At 41.2% G+C, this 20,697-nt stretch overlaps 1 protein-coding gene across 1 annotated transcript in view; it reads right to left on the reverse strand.

Moving 5' to 3' along the window:
* PTPRG (protein tyrosine phosphatase receptor type G) overlaps window positions 1–20,697 on the reverse strand; it is a 412,947-nt gene that overhangs the window by 121,088 nt on the left and 271,162 nt on the right. The window contains exon 5 of the mRNA XM_075514168.1: window positions 19,343–19,438. Within this exon, the coding sequence (XP_075370283.1) occupies window positions 19,343–19,438 (96 nt within the window). The remainder of the gene's footprint in view (window positions 1–19,342; window positions 19,439–20,697) is intronic.

A 20,697-nucleotide genomic window follows, 5' to 3' on the forward strand; every position in this document is an offset into this window, starting at 1 on the left:
TAAGGGAAAACAAGAAATGGAAACAGCCCCCTTAATACTTCAAGTTGCTGCTCATGTGTAAAATCAGAGAGAATAACAGGTACCGAGGCAAGATGTGACACTGAACCTTATGCTGGCGCACGCACTATTTCACACAGATACTGCCATGACCTTTGATTTTTTAAAAATGTGCATTAGAGCTGAGTTCGCCTTTGCCTACGGCAACTGGTTTCAGGTTCAGTGATTTGAAGGCAAATTCTGTTGAGTTAAATCTGGGTTTTGGCCTTCAGGTGTTAATAATCCTGCTATGAACGAAAATATACTGAAGTCATAGAGGTGCATACGCTGGCAGAGGGGATGTTCCTAGATGTCTCATTCACTATGTTGTTTGAAAAGAGGGAAAAAAAAGTTAATGAGTCTTCCAATGATTATTTTAAAGAGAGTAATGGGTGTGCATTGATCCTTCTAGCTAATTCCACTTTGGATAATACATCATTCTGACTGAAAGCTTGCTAGTGATGTATTAACTTCATATTTCATCATAACTTTGGAGGGTACCTACAGTGAGATATTAACTGGCAGTGCCAGAGGAAGCTGTACTTTCTCCTTTTCTTTCTTTTTGTTTTTTAAGTCCAAAATGGTTTTCAAAGCTATTGAACTGACTTTGGGGTCAGGTGTTCTAGCTGCCCCTCCTCTTTGGTAGAGCGCAATGCAGCTGCTCACAACCACAGCTCCTCTCAGCCTTAGCTCACCCCCTCCTTCATTTCGTACCTGCTGCCTCTGGACCTGAGTTAGTTACAGACATCCTGGGACAAGGATGGGACAAACTAGGTCACAGATCAGCAACTTCCACTTTCATTATGTCCAGCAGGGATGCTTGAAAACACAAGAAGCATAAATAGTCACTTTTACACCAAAGGTTGGCTGAAATACCAGTGTCATAAAAAGAGCAATGGGACAGCACAGCCTTCCTCAGAAGAACGTACAAAGGAATTTGCACCAGCATGTTGCAAGGCAACATGCTAATAATAAGAGACTGTCTCAAAAAAAGCAAGAGTGTGAAACTCAACGGTAGAGTTAAGTACTGCTTAATAACTCAGCTCAGAGTACGTTCTGTTTGTGCACACCAAGTTTCTTTGTTAGCAGATAGAAACATTGATCGTGTATTGTACACATGCTGGCAGCTGACTGATCAGCTCACCGGGCCGAGGAAGACTTTGCAGCCCCCCCCGCAGCATTATCTCCATTCACCATCACAAGATTTGCAACCACCAAGATGGTAAGAAACAGCCAGCAATGTATTTTCCTTTCTTTTTGTAAGCCACTTGTTTGCCCAGACTTTGACTCACTCCATTGATAAGGTAGGCATTAATTTCCTCGAAGTATTCTTGCACTTCGAAAGCACAATGCAGCTAATTTACTGCAAGTGAATAGCACATTCAATTAACAAATTATTGAAAAATCTTAATAAGCATATATCTGAGGAAAAACAAAAGATATCTGCAGCCCAAAAGCACAATCTGATTAGTAGCAGTAGACTATCAAAGATACAAAACTCTGTAAAAGACAAAAATGTAATTGCAACACAGAGAAGAGACAGCTTCAGTGGCAGATTCTCAAAGCTGGGAAAGCTTGATTGATAGACCGTACCATCTGCAGCTGCGCAAAAAAGGCTAGAGTAGCTGCAACTTTATTTAAAGCAATTTTGGTGCACCGAGCCTACTTGTTCTCCTTTGAGAAAATAATATGATTTCTTCATAGAGCATGTAGTCTACTTATTTAAGCAGCAGTGTGCAAGATCTCTCAATCCTACCAGCAGTTCAGCTGGAAAAATGACACACCAGGGGGTAACATTTTATCAGGATGGAGGCTATTTTATAAAAACTGCCATCAGTTATAAACTGTTCTCGCCATCTGAGCTTAAAAAAAAAAAAGGAAGAAAAAAAAAAAACCCATGGAGCTGGGTTTCTTTTAGAATTTCCTCAATCTGCCCGATTTACGGGAGTTTTTAGGTAAAAATAACCATTTTGACCTAAGTAGGGAGGAAAATGAAATGGTGTAATGAAAAAAATATAACGAGCGCTACAGCCAGATCATCCCACAGCACCCACTCTTTGATATACAGCTTCACACATTTGGAGAAGCCAAACTCAAAACTGTGAAACCAAGAATGGAAGTTAGCTTTCATTTTCTTCTGCTCCTGGCTTGAATTTGGTACAAACGTGTGCAACCGAGAAAAAATATCTTCAGCATTTTTTTTTTTTTTAAATAAAACAATGAAATCTGGTGGCTAAACAAGATGATAAAATGTGCTGGGCAAAACATGAAGGGTGGAAGGGAACAGTTCAGTTGGGCATCTGGAACCCCAGCATTTTGCAGAGGTTTGTAATTTAAGTCCTCCAGCTAAGCTTGCCTAGGATGCAGCAGGGATTTCCAGCCTTCTTCCTCTCTTCCAGCCAACACAAAGGATTTTGGTGAGAGAGGTCACAACAATCACCCCTTTAAAATGAAGAAAAGGAGTCGTCTCAGCTTCCCAACATCTTTCATTCATTCTACATGAAAAGTCCTTGTTTTTTTCTCTCCCAGCATTGCCCTCGGCTCACTTCCCCACGACAGCAGCGGCTCCCTCCAGCCCGCCAGAGATGACTCAAGCTGGCATCTATGAGTCACAAACACAAAGGATGCAGAAATGTCAATTAAGTTACACAGCCACTTCCCCAATGACAACCACACCTCAGTTCACAATTAGATTAGAAATCCAGCGAAATTGTTGTAGGGCAGAATTTTTATCTCCTGTTTTGAAATATCAAACTCCAACGCAGTTTGCTTGCCGTTCCTTTTACCTCATTTTTAAGGAGGTTGGTATGAACTGATCTACTGAAACTGCTGCAGGAGTTTTTGCTACAGCAAATTCCCCACGTCTAACGTAGCAGCCATGGGCTGGAAGGACTCTTGGGCTTCCAGGCATCTTTGCGGTACAAGAACCCAACGTTAGACCAGTGGTGTTCATTAACAGCTTTCTGGCACAAGAGGACAAGCCTCTCAACTACAATACATTTTTGTATTTGTAATTCTCTTTCAAGCAAGTTCTTCCATTTTTACTTATCTTTTGTAAATTTTCAGTGTCGTTTAAGTTCTTGCAGATGCATGCAGTTTTGCAAAATGCTATGAACTTGCACAGTTCAGTGCTCGCGGTACCTAAGGCAGAAAGCACCAGCTAATGCTCAGAGTTTCCTCACTTCTGCCTCTGCTCTCATTTCTGAGTTGCCTCCCTCTTCCATCGCCCACCTGCCACATCCTCCACACTCTCTCTTCCCATCCAGTGAGCTGTTTCTGTCTCCTCCAACGCTACAGCATCCTCTCTTCCCAAACCGTTCCACATACCCCCTTGCGCACCCTTGCACGACTCTGCCACCTCCTCCTCTCTGCCTCCTGCATCACCAAGGAAGTCCCTGTGCCCTTCCACCCCCACCCGGACATCCTTCATGGAGACAGAGAAAAGAAGTAGCCTTGGCTACTGAGGGTGGTGAGTGGACTCATCCAGGGGAAACCTGGATGCCAAGGACACCAGCTGCAGGACTGCCAAGGACTCCATAGCTAGTGGGCATGAAGCGCAGGTGCACCAAGAGCCAGGTCCCTGAGCCAGGGTGGGTACCAACGGCAGTAGAGCTCTGAGAAGCAGGTAAGACGAGGCAGTCCTCATCTCAATCTCCTTCAAGCCACTGAATTAGGAGTGGCAGGATGTGGCCTGCAATTTTCTTCTCAGCTGCTTCTAAGCTACTCCTGTTCCTGCAGCAACAAAAGTACAGCTCAAAACCCCCCTATTTCACCTGGTGTAACACTGCACACAACAGTGAGGATCATATGTCAAGCTGTTTATTTTTCACTTGGTTAGAATGACCCAACAACTCAGTTCCTTACAAAAACATTTCAACAAGTATCATGGCTTGTGTCTAGAGGAAATGGGGAAATTATTGTGCAGAAAAAAAGCACTTAGAACACAAGTGCATTAAAAGCCCGGGAAACATTCAGTTTGTGGCAGCAGTCTCTTCCTCTTGAAATACAAAGAAATACAAAAACTAACATGACATGTATGCTTGTTTCAAGATGTTCTACATTTCAGCAGTGGTAAAGTGAATGCTATTCAATCACTGCGAGTAGGTGATGGTCTTAAAGCCACAGAACTCCTCAGGATGCTCCAGCCTTCATGCCTCCGCTCCACGGGCTTCTTACGGCTTTCCGGTGCTCCTGTGGAGCATGACCCATCTATGGAAGGGGTTTTCAAGCTGTCTCTGGTCAGGAAGCCCTCCTCCTACACAGGATATAACTGCAAAATTGCCAGAATCTCAAAGTCTCAGGGAAAGGTATGACAGAAGAAATAAAATGCAACTGAATATGATTTAAAACAAAACTTAAAACACGGTTAGAACAAAAGGTGCTCTTTGAACAAGTCTAGTCTGACCCAGAGCAGTGAAGATGCTTCCTGCAGGTGGGTGCACACAGGAATGCTCTCAGGAAGAGTCTTCCATCTCCTCTCACACACTCTCCGAATCTGCTTGCCAGAGAACCTGCCTATTAATTTGAGGTGCTTACTTCCTTCATTTTAACCTCTTCTGTTCACACCCCAGCACTTTAACTCCTGGGTGTCCACAGACCATGTACACTGGTTACGATCCTATCACCAATGCTGTGGCCAGTCAGCTGGACCACCCGGGCTCCTGGCACATGCTTTGCCATGACCCAAGTTTTGGTATCCACCTCTCTAGAAAAGTTTCTTATCTCTCTTCTCAAAACCTGGCAGGCTGCATGGTCCTTTGATGGCACCACCCTCATACAACCAGCTGCGACTGACACCACAACCTACGTTAGGCTTTCCCCTGCCAAATGCTTAAGCTGGTATGGAGCAAGCTAAAAAGCCAATGCTCTGTAAGGGCAATCCTCAGAGGGTTGGCACAGAGGGACACGTTCACTGCCAGGTTGCACAGACAATTCTCCCCAAAATGCTTGAGATCCAACACAGTTTGAATCCCAGCCCAGTAGTAACATGCATACGAGGAGCACTGCACTGACGGCTGCTGGGAGGATGAAAGGGTTTCCAGAGCTAACAGCAGCGAGCACCAGTGCTTGAAAGCTTCATGCCGTAGCATCCCATGTTCTCTGCAGACTGGCCTGTAACCCCAGCACACTGAGGTAGGACACACCTGCATTTGTGGCTCTGTCTACACTCAGATTTAAGGGGGGCAGCAAACATTTTAATACATGGCATGATAAGGAAGGCATAAAAAATCTTCTATTTTTAGGGGTAAAACACCAGTTATATGCCTCAGATGCAATGCAAGCAGTAATGAAATAAGAAAGAGGGTATTTCCTAAAAGGTAGGCATAGGCTGGGCACTTACGACATAAATGCAGCATTAAAAAAAATTGCTTCTGACACAAGAACAGCTGACAGAGATAATCTCCGTAGCTCAGCATGAATTTATATAGCCTTTCAGCAACTCTATTAGACAGGTGTGGTAGCAGCCAGCTGTACTGCATGCACAGACCAAGTTTCTCTCAAACCCAAGTGCCCATATGGCCCTGCAGTACACCGAGGTGGTGCCACCTGCCCGGGCATCATCCCCCTCTCCCCACCATCTGTCCACAGAGATGTATGGGTATCGACCTGACGGGTAGTGCAGAACAGGTCTAGATAACGAGCAAGTTCAGACTCAACAATGATGGATGTTTCCATCTACCACACAAGGACCACCAAACAGCTCTACCTAGACAGGTTTAAAAGACAGCTTTACTTCTGGCCTTTAATTCTCTTCCCAAGTTATGAGAAGAGACAAGCCTAGGCCATAAGGCAGGGTGGGCCGCATGCTATTAGAGAAGGTAAGCTTATTAGCTGAAACATCATAAATCCCTGTAGATATCTGGAAGAGCAGAAGGCAACAGTTTGCTTAGCCATATCACTGGTAATGGGTTGGCAAGAGGAGTGCATTCCACAACAACCCAAAGTTCAATTTGACTGGTATGCACTTTGGGAGAGTACTTAACAAGGCTGGTTCACCCAAGATGGGGAACTATCTGTCTGCTCATGTCTTCCACAAAATGCAGCACGATATAAAAGCATGTGGTTTTAGCAGTTTAGAATACAAAATGAACAAATAAAAAAAAAGAATCTTTGAAAAGTGATGGATGTAGTCTAATCATGTTTCACACAAGAGCATTTCAAATTATGTTAGGTGTTTTTATAGGATCTAGATACGATAAAGAAGGTTTGCCAGGTGGCAAGGTAGGCGGGGGGAGGAAGCAGTAGGAAAATAATTTTATGTTGACTGCTTCTAATACACAGACATGTGCATAATGCCATACAAACCACAGATAAAATACACACACAAAAAATTACTAGCTTAGCTGTTAGGCTTATGGAGCTTTGCTTTCCAGTCAACACTTACCCATACAGCTGTTTTTAAATATTGATCTGGTAGCATGATCCTGAGGGAAAATAAATATCAAAAGGGGTAATTTAATTCAATCATCCTGATTCCTGTATAACATGATCCTATTTCTTCAAAAACCCAGAAAGCAGTAACTTAAGTGAAGCTTACAGATCAGCTAATATATTTACAGCCTTAAAATAACATGAGACACACTATAAAATACACCGAGATCCAAAGCTAATCTGTTTTAGCAATATTCTTGCAGCAAGTAAAGATGAATTTTACACTGAAAAAATCCATTTTATCAGGAGCAAGACTGAGCTTTCTAATAACCAAGCTGCTTTCTAATGTGGTACATCATTTGACTTTACTCATAAAGAACAGTTTGCCAAATCTCCAGTTAGGCTTCATTTGATACAGTACAGATGTTGCAAAACCAATACCTTCTTTCAGAAAGTCTCTTCACTCTTGATAATGACTACATTACAATGCATTTTTGATGCGCAGAAATGGTACAGTTACAATCAGCAGCTAAATACTTTTCTGATGGTATCAGCCAGGCAGCTTTTCTTTGGCTTCTCAGTGCTCCCAGAGCTGTGAAACAGTTGCAAACACCGTAAGCTCATAGGAAAAATCCGGCTCCATCTTGCAAGCCTCTGAAAACTCACTGTTCAGAGGTGCTGTGAACAGATTTAAGCAATCTTTATTTAACACATATTTCAATTTTCGGCATAGAATAAGATGGTGATTGGCATTCTTGACTCTCATCTATCTCCAGTAGAGCTTAATGTGCATAAAAGCACATCCCAGCTCCTTTGCTGGTTTTGTTCTAGGAACTCTGATACAAGCACACCTGAACTTAAAACAAAGGGGGGTTTAATATTACTCAAACAGGGACCATTTAGCTCATTTTGGTCTCATCACCTCAGCTGGATTAGTGTGCTTTTCAGTGAATCTCAGATGTAGAAGATACGTCTGAAAGCTACTAAAATTATACTCTAAAAGGGTTCCCAGGTTTACACACCCTCATCTCCACCCTATGAACTCAAAGATTTCTGATTTAGATTCACAGGAGGTAAAACATCAGATACAAGGATTGCTCTGGGCAAGCCGCCATCTCAACTGCAGAAATATTTTGGGGGGTGATATGCCATCAGCATTATCAGTTAAGCCATCAGCCATACATACAAATGTCTACCTCTGTACAAAGACATAAAGAAAGGGACCAGAGTAGACTCTGATTTACTTTCATTGCCTTTCTTTGACCCCTGGAAAGAAAACCACCAGCTCAGAAAACCCTCGATAATCATCTCTCCCACAGTTGTCCTGCAGCACAGAAACCACAGATGACAAAAACCAGCAACAACTTGACCCTCCGGCAGTAACCTGTAACACTGGATTTACAGTAATTTAAGATAGATTATAATTAAATTACTGAGGGGTGTTTTCCTGCATGCTCGCTCTGCATCTTGTGTAATGTATAGGAATTATACAGGAAACCACACATATCATTGGTAATACCGGGGGTGGTGCTCACAGGGACACACCAGCCTGACACCAATCCATGCTGCCCCCGAAAGGGGTGGGCAGCACCCTCTGCTCCCAACCGCTCCTCTTCCCTCCCTTCCACACTTCCATGCTTTCACATCACGTACGATCTGGGAAAAACATACTGACATTTCAGCCGGACCCGTTCTGTGACTTGGCTAGGGACGGCCGGGGTGGACAGCGCAGATGAAGGCAGAATTAGGATGACCGCATAACCACCTCACTGATTGTACAAAAATGACATGTTCCATTTATTTGTACACCGCCAGCCCTAAGTGATTCTTACATCTCACAGCAACCTATTAACAAAAAGAGACTTTGTGAATGGAGTATCTGGGTAAACACTTCAAACAAATACATAAATTATGCATAGTCGGTATACTTTTTCTACCTTAGGGATCAAACTGAAATGAGACTAAACCATTATGTTTTATTTGTATTAAAAATGTATTAGCTGCTGTCCGAGAAGGTTTTCTAGAACATTTGGTATGCTACCCAGGAAATTCTGTCTGAAGCTTGCATTGTTTATTATTGCCAATACTAGGAGAAACTTGGCACTGTTATATTTGAAAACTACAGTAATAATTCTTCAGGCAGAACAGCTTAAATTTAATAAGAATAACTTTTCATCTGAGCCAGAACTTCTAAAGGCAAAGGAAGCCCCAATTTTACCCATCTATTTTATATATTCAGACTTTACAACCAATCTTTCTTTTATGGCACAAAGTGAAACTAGGCAATCATTTATGAACAGATCCTGTGCTCACCTTCACTTAAAATGTGCCATAACACTAACTGGTAACCAGAGACATATGAAGACTCTACAGTTTCATGGAAGATACAGAGGATGAAAACAAGTGTCATTTTTCTAAGGGGTACACAAATCCTGCGCAAAATCCTGCAGAACTGGGCAACACGTGGACTGGAGAGCTGGAGTTTCCTGATTGAAATGTTAGACTTCTCCATCTACGTCCCATGAATGTAAACCACATGTAATATACTTGATTAGTTCTCTGAGAGACAAATGGGGTACGAGTCCTGGATGGCTACAGAGGATGGTTTTTGCAGAAAAAGAAATCAAATTAAATTTAAAAAGAGAGGTAGGCAGACAGGCATAAAAAATTACCTTCCTGGAATCCATGCTGGGTGTTTAACAACAGGGAGAAAATAGGGACTTATCAGAGGCAACTGCTGTGTTTGGGAGAGAGGAGAAAGGAAAGGAGATGAACGTACAGCTTTACATCGCCTTTGATTCTGTAACCAAGACCAATTCTAGCAAAACTCTCCAAAGACTTGGATAGCAAAAAATAGATGCTTTATTTCCAGCTTCTCTCTCTCTCTTTTTCTTAAACAAAAAAGGTCAAGTCAAAATGCACCAGATTTGGAACACGTAAGGAGGAAGGGGATGAAGCAATTGTTGCTATCACAGTGAGGAGAAAAGGTACTTGCAGCAAAGAAAACAAGCCACGTTCAATGGCTTCTCAATGCTCAAAGACACAAAGAGAGACTCTACACGGGGCTGTTGTCCCTTCCCTAAAGCGGACAACAGGCGAGTGACAGGAGCCTGCGGGAAGGCTGGGGGTGCCTCCGCTTTGACCCAGCTCTCATGGCATCCAGCTCTAGGTCTGCTTCGTGATGCTTGATAAAGTGACAAAGTGTTGCATCCACAAAGCACACCAGAGCAAAATGCAAAAAGCATTACTGTAGTTAGGGAACTAATTTGTTTTTTAGTCTAATGGTTATAATCAGCAGACTTCCTGAGTATCAATCTTCCTGAACCACAGAGGGGGTGAGATTATAGACTGACAACTGTAATTTTTACATATTAGACATCTAAGTGTCATTTTCAGGAGTCTGGTAATGAAAACTCCACAAGATATTTTTCTATCAATTTAAAGATTTTTACGGCATGGCTACAAAAGTGATTATTTTTTTTTTTTTAAGACAGGATATTTTTAAATCACAGAGAAGTAAATTACTGTGTCTAAGATGCTGACATTAGAAACTATAAATATTCCTAAACTGACTCCACTTTTGAACATCAAGGGTGAGAGGAAGGAAAGGGAGGCAAAAGAATACACAAATGCATGCTGATCAAGTTCTTCGGGCAAGTTATTCAAATAAAAACACTAAAATATAAGGGGACAATTATGAGAATTAATGCTAACAAATTGGTATGTAATTTAATGAAGCAAGTTAATAATGGCATCCCACTTGGGATTAATCATAATACATTAATCAATTAAGAAGCATTGGGAAAGCAAAAAAACTGCAAGTCAAAAACAGTTACAATGCTGTAAACTGAGAGATAGTGATCCTGACATTCAATGAACATTAAACTAGAAGAGCGCTGAGATCTATTCCCCATGCAATGCACACAACCAGCTCTCATTAATGGTTACAACAGATAGCTCAAGATACTGAGGAGAGACCCCCATAAAATATACAGAGTGTTTTTCAAATTTGTAGCACTGCACAACTTTGGAGTCCAAGTCCTCTCAACGGCAAGAAAGTTTACAGTTCCTTCCTAGCATCAATAATTGTGATGTTTCCATTAAAAATATCAAAGCAGCGGACCACGATTTATCACAAAAAGCAAAAGTCACTCGATAACCCATCACCATTGTTAGCCACCCTCCTTGCTACTGCATCCAAACCAGAGAAGCGACGGCACAAGTCATGAGTTACGATCTCAGACTCCGCAGGCAAGAAAGTATTTACAGTGCATTTGGGGGGAAAAAAAAAAGGGGCATCTAATTTTTACCTTCAATTAGAGTGTTTTCAGACACCTTGGAAGTTGCGTTTCTCTAGATATAGCTGAGATTAAAAGCAAAATAAAAGTCAAAGACTCTCTGTGCATTCTGGTATCTCACTCTGCACTGTAAAAAGAACTGCATGACACCGCTTTCTGTACAGCCCATATCCTTTACAACGCAACCTAACAAAAAGGCTTTAATTGAAAGTATTGCATTTTGGAGGGCACCTGACATAAAATCAGGCTTCCTGCTCTTCTGCCTTATTGGAAAATACCACGAATGAGTTCACAGAGCTGAAGAGAAGAAGGGAAAGGAAGACGATTGCTTGGGCACTGAAGAAGATAAGTGCACAGAAGGTAGATTATCTTTCTACTCTGCACAGTCAGCCTGTGGATAGAAAAGTTTCAACACAGCAGGTTGCAGCCATCATGATCTAGAGACTGCAAATGCCTCTTGGCAGAACACAGGCAAGCAGAAGCGGAATGATGTGTTTGCTTCCAAGAACGATCTGTTTCAGCCGCCCTGTCAGTCTGTCTGCCTCCAAATGCAGCCCCCCTTTCGCTCACGCATTTGCCTCATTCCTCCAAGCGCACTTGCTCAGGATGTTCAGGCTGCTGCGCGAACACCTCTGCTCTTAGCAGTCCTCCGTTTAGCCATGTGGGCTCCTTCTCGTGGATAAGCCATGACAAACGTGCAGCCATGTGAATGAGAAAGCCCAAACCCACAGTACCCTGCACATCTAGAGAAACTTTGCTCATGTTTCTATGGGATTTGAAATGAGGGATTACCAGGAGCCCAGGCTCTGCACAGTGACCCCAGCAGCAAAGGCGTGTATCAGTGCTGCTGTCAATGGACAGAGAATTTGGAGTACTGAAGATTACCTGGTAAAAAACCCCAGGGGTGAAAGGGCCAGTGTTTCTTCAGTGCAATTCAGCTCACTAACAAAGTCCTTGTTTCTTGAGCACAGCAGCATGTGAGTGATGAACATGACTGGGCTCATAGCCCCAACCCCTTCCCAGCTCCCTGTGCTCCCCAAAGCGCTCGCGGCTTTTGCTCGGTGAAGTCCCAGGGCTCACCCCAGCAGCCGGCCGCTTCCTCACCTGCCTCTCTGCCCTGCTTCAAGCAATGATCTTCAAGAAAAAGATGCAGCTCTGCCCATCTCACAACAGCATCTCACTCCACAGCTAAAAGCCTTTGGAAGCTTCTCTATTAAGCTCAAGACTTGATCAGGAATCGTTTGCTTAGTACTCTTGAGAGTCAGCCTACTCATTTATGTACTAAAATAAAAGATGAAGAACCTTATTACAAGAAACCTTTATTTTTAAAAAAACTCTGCTGTAAACAGCAATTTTACTATTAAACAACATCTGAAACATGACCAATCTGGGCAAAGGTATGGATCAGAATAAAGTTAAAGTCTCATTGTTAAGCACTTGAAACTCAATAAGCACCAAAATTGAAACTGGTTATATATACATATTTTTTATTCACAGAGCTATTCCCCATCTGTTCTCCTCTTCCTTTCTTCTTTTACATAAAATATTCAAAAATATTCATATTTCCCAAAGAAACTTTCAACAGAAGTTGAAATAAAAATCTGAATTTTGGGCTTAGTTTAAAGAATTATTTTTGTTTTCTTTAATGGAAAGGTAGGATATATTTTTTAGAAACAGACACTTTCCATGAATTTTTGTCTTCTACCCAAGCCCAACTTCCAATCAAAAGGGGTTCAGTGCAAGTTTTTTGGTCAGCATGAATACTTATTGTTAGGCACCCAAACTCGCATGTTTTGGCTAAAGCGACCACCTTTGGAGGCTGGTCAATGCCATTCACATACTGACCTCAACTCAAATCTAACAGACTTTAAGCAGCTCTCATAATTTTATACTTAAATTCTCCATGATGCAAAATCACTTTCGTCTTTTGATAACTTTATCTCCATTTAGTTACTGGAAAATTAGAATCGTCTGCTCCAGAGATGCTTCATATTACTATACATCATTGCATGTATTGTACAAGGTCGTTCTCAGAAAAATGCACTCTCAGTGCTACCTACCTACCATACCTACCCACTCGGACTTGCTCGTCTTGATACGTCAGGGTAGCTACTTTGTATCTCTATATTATTCTTCAACCATTTAAAGGCCCTAGTACTGATTTTAGTAGTAAAAACTAATGCTTTTAAACAGCTGCGACAATTTCAAAACGCTGGGAAAATGCACTCAGTGAGTAAGAACACATTTCAAATTGTTTTGCTTGTCTTCTGTTACATGGGGAGTTACTAGTACATACGCATACACTTTGACAAATACAAATTATACTTTACAAAGGCATTGAATAAGTAGCTTTAGCCTGCACACATTTTCATGTTATGAAGATAAAAAAAAAATACCTATGCTAATTACTAAATAATACTGCTAATCAATAATAATAGTTTTATTATTCATAAGCTACTATTAATAAAACACCACGGGTTCTAATGTAACCATTAAAAGAATTAATACTGTAATTTAATTTTAAGGTCTTTACATATATCTGAAGTCTATTAAAATAAATGAAAAGCCTCTCAATGACTCTGGATGATGCCCTGCATGTTAATGATGCTGTATGTTATTTGAACTACTGCAAATCACCTTTAAGATATTGCCTAAACACTGAAGCACTGATTATACTTCATGTAGGTGGATATAATGTTTCAGGTGAAGTACACACCTCCCTCTCCATTCTCATTTTCAAAATCAAGCTAGTTTTGCTCAGACTTTCAAAAAGCATTATAGTAAGGGAGAGGTGGAATTAGGGAATTGCCAGGAATTCAGATGGGGACACGGGAACCTGGTCTCCTACGAGATATGGTTTTCTCAACAGCTACTGTATTTAAAGCCCTTATTCACTGCATTTATTTGGTTATGATGGCAAACACATGAAACAGTTAATGAAAGGGAAGAAGAGGGAAGAAAAAGGCTTCTAGGGAAGTTAAAAGCTGAATTCTGTTCCTTGAGAAATATACATTAAAAAAAGCCTATTTGTGCCAAGTATTCAATGGCTTTGATGGTGTTCCACTGATTTATTCCGTGTTTAGCTCATTTCGGCCTCTGTGAAAAGTGAGTTACTGATCGCCTTCATGAAGCACACACCAAGAACTACTACCAAAAAATGTTACAAAAAGGCCACAATTACTATTTGTTTTACTGAAGAACAAATCTCTGCATACATGAGTTAGTAGTAAATATGAAGACATTTACACACAGATAACACACACATGGATCTAAAAAGTCAAAAGTGCTACACAGCATTTTTTTCAACAACCTTAAAAAAAGTTAGTATTGGAAAAGAGAATTAAGAATGGCATGCCAGAAAAAGAGTTGTAGAACCCTTGATTTTTATCTCACATACTTTTGAAAATCACGTTAGTTGCATATTTGCTGCCAAGTACCTAATAATTACCTTTAAAAATCTAGCCCTGCACTGCTAAAGCTCTTGAGTGATCGAGGTATCAACATCACTCATCATTATGAAGATAATTTTAATGATGAAAGCATTGCTAAAAGTTATTTTAAAATTCATTTTTACTTTAACTTCTTTAGAGATGATTTGTTTGAGTACCTGAGATACAGTAACTAATCACTGATGGTTTTCTTTGCAAATAATAAAATAGATTTATATGCCCTCCCTGTAGGAACAAGAATTCCATCACCTCCTCCTGAATTTCTGAGCTATCGAATATTTGATGAGTGCTTAGGGAATCAGTATTGTGTCTTTTCACAGCCGTAATCAAGGAATGAAGTATTCTCCGCTGTAATGAATCTACCGCAGGCCCAAAAGATGAATATTTCAAATGCAAAAGCAATATGTTTGTTTTGAACACATTTAAGTTTGGCGTTAATAAAGCAAGTAGTGAAGTGTGCAATGAATTATATTGTTAGATGGTTAAAACAGAGCCGTGCAATATGTCTGGATGCATTTAATCCAAGTAACTACTCATTTTAAATGCAACTTGTAAATATGTGTTACATGTATATATACGAACGGATGACTCAGGAACCAGTGAGAGATCTGGCCTTTCCTTCCACTCCTGGCTTGCTTCAAAACCGGCACAGCCTCGCAATTATCCAAGGCCCAGAGCCAGAATATCATTAAGTACAAGTCGAACCTCATGCAGGCTGAAATTAAGCACGTGCACCAACTATGCAAGTTCGGATCATTTAAATCAAGACAGGATCATTTAAATCAAGACTGCACTGCTCTGCTGGACTGGGACCTGCTACGTGATTCAGCAGATTGGTGGGTCTCGGCGTGCAGCCACAGGCAACTTGTGAGAGGTCCGCAAGGCAGCGAGCCCCTGCAGACAGGTCCCACCACTGCGGTGTTACCGTTCCTGCAAATCCGGAAGCCTTTACTGCAGACCAAGAGGATACCGTTGGGGAGGTAATGGGTATGTGAGGTTAAACATCTTCCACTAGCACTAGTTTCACACTGAGAAACACTAAGTAACCCCAATACTGACAGGAATGGTCATATTTTTTTCTCCTGAAAAATTTGTCAGGAGGCAAAGAGAAATCATTGGCATTACCTCATTTGTCTCCAGAAGATTCAGTTTTTTGCTAAAATAACAAGTGAGTTCTCTTTAACAACAAAAAACCAAGAGCTTTTTGACTCACACTGCTGTTTAATACTCTGATCCCCTCTCCCTCTTGAAACATACTGACTTTTTTCCACAGACATTCCCACTTCAAGAAAAAAGCCATCTTTCCCCACTGATTCCCTCAGTGAAGCACGTTTATGGGCTTTAATAACCATTATACCTGACACCAGCAGGCTGGAGTTCCCTTCTCCCTTTTTCAGCTTGTTCCAGTTGAATAGCTTTTAAAATAATTTGAACTAAAAAGGTCAGAGGTTCCTAAGTCACTTTGCTCCTCTATTACACTCACTGTGGCCTCAGTGAGGACAAGAGAGGATCTTGAAGGAAACACCACAGCACGGTGCACGGTTTTGGTTGGTTGCCGTTTGGTTTTTGCAAAGCGAGGCACCTCATTCTGCCCCAAATACACAGCTACAGAACAAAAGTCTGCAGGAATTTTCAGCTGCACTCCCCCGTACATACAATAGTCCCCAGCACGATGCACGACGTGATACTACGGACAGAAAAGGGACCAAGTATCATGGGACCCTTTTCCTCAACATACCTGTTCACTTTACAACTTGTACTCCAATGCAAAAATCAGCTTTCAGAGCCCAGCTAGGGATTTCAGGCCAGCTTGTCTCATTTGCAAATTGAGAATACCTGCTATAGAGTCCCCACAGTGCTATTTTATGTGAGACCCTCTGAGTGTCTATCCACAATGAAATACAGAGATGAGCAATTATAGCAGTTTGGATATGCAAGAATTGTTTCCTGATTTTAACTAGTAATTTTTTTTTATTTGTCAGGTCAACTGACCTGCAGCATGCAAACAGAAATAGAATTTATCAACAGGGTTTACAATGAAAGCAATGAGAAAAGCACAGATTTAATTAGCAATTACAACAAAGTTCCAAGTGCTTCAATTATCCAAGTTCAGAACCAATGTACTTTACCTGGAAATTGCCCCTGAAACAGTGAATTCAATAAGGAAAATTCTTATATAGTCCAAGTTAAATTTTTTAAAAAGGAGGAAAGAGGGTTCTTAATTATTTAATGTTTCACCAATAATTATATAGTTCAGTATAATGTTCATTTGCTGGAGAACCTGATTTTCAAAGGAACATTTGTGAACATCAGTCAAACAAAAAACACCTGCCAGACTATAAATTCAGTCAGTGCAGTACACATTTATTCCCACACAGCATTAACACATTAGCAAAAATCCAAGTCTTGACTTAATGGCAAATCTATCCATAATTTCTGTGTTAAAATATTTACGTAGAAAAGCATGCACAATTCAGTTTCCTAATGTATTTGTAAAAACCAGTATGATCTCTGTTGCTACAATTTTTTAAAGCTGTGCTCTAGATAAATGAGTTAGAGATGGGACTACTGCTTTGGAAAATAGCAAACTACAAAATTAGTACTTGAATAGTCAAAGCTGCCAAACAAAACGTGGCCACGGACATCTTAGGGACACTTCATTCCAAAGTTACTAAGAATCAGTTTTAAAAGACAGCTTTTAAGTTAGTTGCATAAAATACTAGCCACGGTAAGCTTATCTGCATGGTGCCCTGGGGAGCAAGGCTAAAGGACACCAAGTATTTCTGAATGAAACTGTCTGTAAAGGTTTTTCCAAGTCGTGGTTCACCAGCTCCAGCACACGATACACAGCTGAGGGAACTAAAATGGCACCTTCGTCAAACACAGTATGGATCTGCAAAGGATTATCACCATCAATTAATAACCCTATGTACAAAACCTCAAGGTCTATGGGACAAACTCTGGAAAACACTCATGATGGCCAAAACAGCAGTTGCCACACTGAAGTCCTTCGAGTTTACTTACACAGGCCAGAAGTCAGCACGTGCCCTTCCAGAACGGGGACTTTGGGCTCTACAAATCTTCCTCGGCAGCCTTCTGCCTGGGAGCAGAGCTACCCAGAAGGAAGACCTGATACACCCAGAAATTTAATGGCATGCCACTGATTTATCATTTCAACCCAAAGGCAAGGAAAAAAATACCAAAAAAAGAAAACCATTTCCTTGCAGCCGCAAAACAGGTTGTCCCTGGGTCACTTTGCCAAAGAATTATCTTACCCGCGCTCTCTGGAAGAGATCAGAGACTGTTTATCAGTAATGGCTTCAGATTTCATGGCTCCTGGAGCAGAGGAGCCCAGCTGCACCATCATCCTGACTTTACAGCCTGATGTCCTCTGGCTTGCAGGGCTAGAAATGATGAAAAGTATAGATTTCTGCTTCCCTGAGGGGACCGCAACACTCGGTTGTGGTCTTGAAGAGCCTGAGGTCTCTTACAATCAAAGATGGGTTTTTTTAACAGCATTACAGACTATTTTAGGTTATTTTTAGTGAGTTTAATGGCTCCCTCGGCATCGTGCAAAGTGGGACTCACAGTAAGCACAGCACCTGGTTTTGCAGGTGGGGAATACAAAACACAGTCCCACTACAATTTTAAGATCCTCTAAAAACAGGGTTCTTGGAATAAATGTCATATACAGACTAAGAAACGGTGCACCATGGGGCAATGCTTCACAGGACTTATGTGAGGCCCATCAGGGTGATTTAGCAATTAAATTCCAGACACATGATGCCACAACATGTATTGCACACCACGGCATAACACATGCTCCTTCTGACACGGCACACGCACATAACGTGCGGCTCTTCACTGGTATAAATCAAGCAACAGCGCCTTTGGCTGTTCTGTTTCTAAACTTCTGTCCTGTAAGGCCAAATTCAATTTGCCCAAACCCTTCCCACAGCACATGCAGATTAAGAAGTCTGGGGAATCACACTGCTATGCCACTGTAAATTATCACAGCTCCACCAACTTTACCCTAACATGAAATGCCACAGAAGCGCTCAGAATTCAGTGATGAATTTAACATGCCTACTTCCACTAGCCTGATGTCAGCAGAGTTACAGCAATTTATGCAATACAAGGATCCATCCTTTTCTCCTCATCAAAGCATTTGATCAAAATCAGTGACATGGAAAAAGACAACCTTACTTAATTTGAGCAGGAGTGTCAGGCTTGTCACTCTAACATCATAAGAAAAAGGGAGGTATTTACATATAGGTACTTGCATATTCTTTTTTATCTGACTTCACAAAGATAACAGTAAGATAATTTTCTTCCACAGTAAAAACTAGTGTGAAACCTCACAGAGGACCAGCATTTTCCCTTGCTCTTCTCTCCCTCCTTTCCTCTCTTTTGAAAAAGCAACACCTCGAGATATTTCAAAATCTTCATTAGCCGCTTCTCTGCTTGTGACAGCCTGGTGGTACGGAGTTGCCCCAACTCCCTCCGTTCAATTCACCCATGAGTCAAAGGGAAAACTCCGTTTCTGATGCAACATGACAAAAAGCCCATATTGCCGAACACCTCTGCCATGAGGCTTGACCTGCCAGCCATCGCAAGCGGCAGGCTCTACCCCACGCCGCAGTTCTCAAGCGCGTCGAACCAACACGAGCTAACTGAGCAGTCACGCTCTTGAGGATGCATTATAAAAAAGGGGATGCATAAATCCGCTCATTTGGAAACCTGGTCTGTTTAAGAACTTGTTACTATGACAATTTAGAAGAAGCCGCTACAGATAAGATTGATGAAACTTATTGATTAATTTTCTCTCAAGCTATGTTTGAATTTTAAGTTTTCTCTAAACAGAACCAGTTCATGTCGGTTTGTTTGTATTCCAGGGACCCCAGCAATGTGCTTCAGCAGTGAAGGAAGTTCCATGATAAATGTGTTCTCCAATCTGCATCTGTAAAGTAGCTATAAAATCAGAACAATTCATGCAAAATTTTTCATTACATTTCTAAAGATACTTATTTACATTTTAAATCACACTTAGACAATATGAAATATCTTTCACTTAGACAGGTGGGAACAAGAAAACAGATGCATCCATTAAGCTTGAAACAATTCAATGAATTAAATAGTACTTGGTGAATGCTTTGGTTTATGGATATAGACCTTGTTTAAACTTACTTGAAAAAACACGGCCATGGCTCCCACTACCCTGTTTTCTAGAACTGCTGTTCCAAAACTGTCAAAGTCATCAGAATTGTAGAAGTAAATCTGCATCTGTAAAAATTAAAAACAACAACAAAATCACATTAGTGTTGATTCATACGGCTTTCAAATGAGGTAACGCGTACACATTGTACGTAAACCCAGTGTTATGAACTGAGATAAAGGAATTCTGCTGAACAATATTGTTTAACTAGCACCTTGATTAATAGCATGACTGCCCTACTGGGACAGTAACCAGGGAACAGAGTCAATGCAATGCATTTTAATAACAAACCCAAGGATAAACAGTATGGCCAGTCTATTTAGATGGTAACTTTGTGCTTTCTGCCAGGATCTCTTCATTTCTTTGCTCGTTGCAGGCTCATCTCCTGCTCTGTTAAATGTGCTAAACGTATTTATCTCAAAAACCATAGAGAATTTTTGAAAAGGATTTCAATGTTTAGAGTTATTCCTTTACTCCTAAAGCAATTTGTAAGATAAAAGTCTGTCTCTGTAGCAATGCATTTTTATGAGCCTCTGATATTCAGGACTATCAGTTAGGGTCAGACTTCTCCCCGACTTCAGTTAAATTTCATGACTTTTATTTCCAAAGCTTTAGTACTTGGCAAAAAGTATAAGTGAGACAAAACCAGACATTTTGATGTCATTTTAGGATGAATAATAAATATGAATAATTAGGCAAGCACAAAGTGAAAGCAGGTGAGAACAATAATTACCCCAAAACAGCAAACGTCTGAGTTACACAAATATAGGAGGACTGAGAAATAGCTTTCTTCACATGCTCTGCTGTTGAACACTCCCGCTTTACTACATACACGTGCCATGAATAAGGGCAACTCACAGAGGCCCGTGGACGCTACTGCTCTTAATTTCCTGTACGGTTCTTGTTCCATTTACCGCGTTAGCTGAGCTCCCGCTTCTGCCAGCCATCCTAACACACTGCTGCTTCTCCAGCAGTTGTTCAACCTCTCCATTCCCAAAGAAGCCCCTAGTGTTAGTCCATCTGTATCAGCCATGATTTGCTCCAAAGGATCTGGTTTACATCCAAAACATGCAACACTCCCTTCTCAACATTACACCATGCAGGTGTGTACATTTTCATAGAATAAATTCAGGATTGGTAACATTTGTTGTATGTGTGCTCTGCACGTTACAAATTAAAAACATGTGCCTGATGGTAACAGCCAAGCAAAAGAACTGGACTTTGCAGTGGTTGCTCTTGGGGCCATTCAGGGATCCTCCCCGAAGGATTTCACAATCCGAACCCGTGCTGGTGTGTCTGTTGGGGCAACACTACTACAGGATGGTTG

This window comes from Mycteria americana, chromosome 11 (genome assembly GCF_035582795.1).
Source record: "Mycteria americana isolate JAX WOST 10 ecotype Jacksonville Zoo and Gardens chromosome 11, USCA_MyAme_1.0, whole genome shotgun sequence".
Classification (NCBI taxonomy): Eukaryota; Metazoa; Chordata; class Aves; order Ciconiiformes; family Ciconiidae; genus Mycteria; species Mycteria americana.